General features: G+C 49.7%; 1 protein-coding gene across 1 annotated transcript; it reads left to right on the top strand.

Moving 5' to 3' along the window:
• The first annotated feature begins 650 nt into the window (after positions 1-650).
• Positions 651-1574, top strand: LOC142028069 (olfactory receptor 14C36-like). Its single transcript, XM_075022170.1, has one exon. The coding sequence runs from the start codon at positions 651-653 to the stop codon at positions 1572-1574; it is 924 nt and encodes a 307-aa protein (XP_074878271.1).
• The last annotated feature ends 290 nt before the right edge of the window (positions 1575-1864 follow it).

Below are 1864 nucleotides of genomic sequence, written 5' to 3'. Positions count from 1 at the left end.
TGTCTCTGCTCTCAGTAGTGCCTGGATTCTTTTCAGGTTAACACGGGGTTGTGATTACCCTCTATCTCAGAAAGGTGAGATCTCAGTGTAGCTGGCAATAAGACAGAGAGACAGTCCGGCTCCCTTCACTCTGCACTGCGGTGCAGGCAGTACTCTTTCCTCGCAGGACCCACTTTATTTTCTCTGAGTGCAGCAGAAATGATGAGTGTTTCTGAAATCCAGAAATATTACCAGGTGTGATGGGGGAGAGCTGTAACCCCCCACCCACCCCCCAAAAAATGCATTGATTCTGTTTTCTTAGCCCTGGCAGTGCAGATGTTGAGAAAAACTTTTACATTACGAGTACTTTCATCTGACCAATTAAAACACCAGCACTGACCCCCCTCGATGGACACCATTCCCAGAAAGCCACTGCTGCAGATCAGGGCTAACTGCTTGGCAGCCAGTAGTCAGATGTCCTGATCCTCACAGCACACTCACGCAGGACCAACCAGAGCTCCAGCAATAGAGATGAATGAAAATATCATTGCAATAGTAAAGGTGCTGTGAATGTGTAGTATGAGAAATGGCTTTGATTTTGGTCAGAATAATGCCCTAACTTGTCACTGCCCTTGCCTCCCTGTTCAGTGCTCCACACCCAGAGGCAGCAGATGTCCAACAGCAGCTCCATCACCGTGTTCCTCCTCCGGGCATTTGCAGACACACAGGAGCTGCAGCTCTTGCACTTCTGGCTCTTCCTGGGCATCTACCTGGCTGCCCTCTTGGGCAATGGCCTCATCATCACCACTGTAGCCTGTGACCACCACCTCCACACACCCATGTACTTCTTCCTCCTCAATCTCTCCCTCCTTGACCTGGGCTCCATCTCCACCACTGTTCCTAAAGCCATGGCCAACTCCCTCTGGGACACCAGGGCCATCTCCTATGCAGGATGTGCTGCACAGGTCTTTCTGTTCATCTTTTTGATGTCAGCAGAGTATTTTCTTCTCACTGTCATGGCCTACGACCGCTACGTTGCCATCTGCAAACCCCTGCACTACGGGACCCTCCTGGGCAGCAGAGCTTGTGTCCACATGGCAGCAGCTGCCTGGGGCAGTGCATTTCTCTATGCCGTGCTGCACACTGCCAATACATTTTCACTACCATTCTGCCGAGGCAATGCTGTGGACCAGTTCTTCTGTGAAATCCCCCAGATCCTCAAGCTCACCTGCTCAGATGCCTACCTCAGGGAAGTTGGGGTAATTGTAGTCGGTGTCTGTTTTGCATTTGGGTGTTTTGTTTTCATTGTGCTGTCCTATGGGCAGATCTTCAGGGCTGTGCTGAGGATCCCCTCTGAGCAGGGACGGCACAAAGCCTTTTCCACCTGCCTCCCTCACCTCACCGTGGTCTCCTTGTTTATCAGCACTGTCATGTTTGCCTACCTGAAGCCCCCCTCCATCTCCTCCCCATCCCTGGACCTGGCGGTGGCAGTTCTGTACTCAGTGGTGCCTCCAGCCTTGAACCCCCTCATCTACAGCATGAGAAACCGTGAGATCAAGGATGCCCTGAGAAAACTAATCACTGGATGCTTTTGAGAAGGACTAAACTGCATGTTGTCCTTTGCATAGGACTCATAATAATCTCACTACAGGCCCAGCCTCTTCTGGTATTTTACACTTTTACGAAGATTTTGGATTTCATGGCTTCTTTATTTGTTTAGTTTTGGGATAGTTCTTTTACTTATCTGAATGCTTTCCACTAAGAAATGTGTTTAGTCCAGTTTCTAATTCACAGTCTATCCAGCTTTTGTGTGCCCTGGAGGCTGTGCAAATAAGGAGCCATAACCTCTGTGAGTTTAAACAAAATAAAGGGCCCTGCAGTGACT

Source organism: Buteo buteo, unplaced genomic scaffold, assembly GCF_964188355.1.
Source record: "Buteo buteo unplaced genomic scaffold, bButBut1.hap1.1 HAP1_SCAFFOLD_137, whole genome shotgun sequence".
Lineage (NCBI taxonomy): Eukaryota > Metazoa > Chordata > Aves > Accipitriformes > Accipitridae > Buteo > Buteo buteo.
The sequence above is the reverse complement of the archived record's forward strand: the minus strand, read 5'-3'. Positions and strand labels throughout refer to the sequence as shown.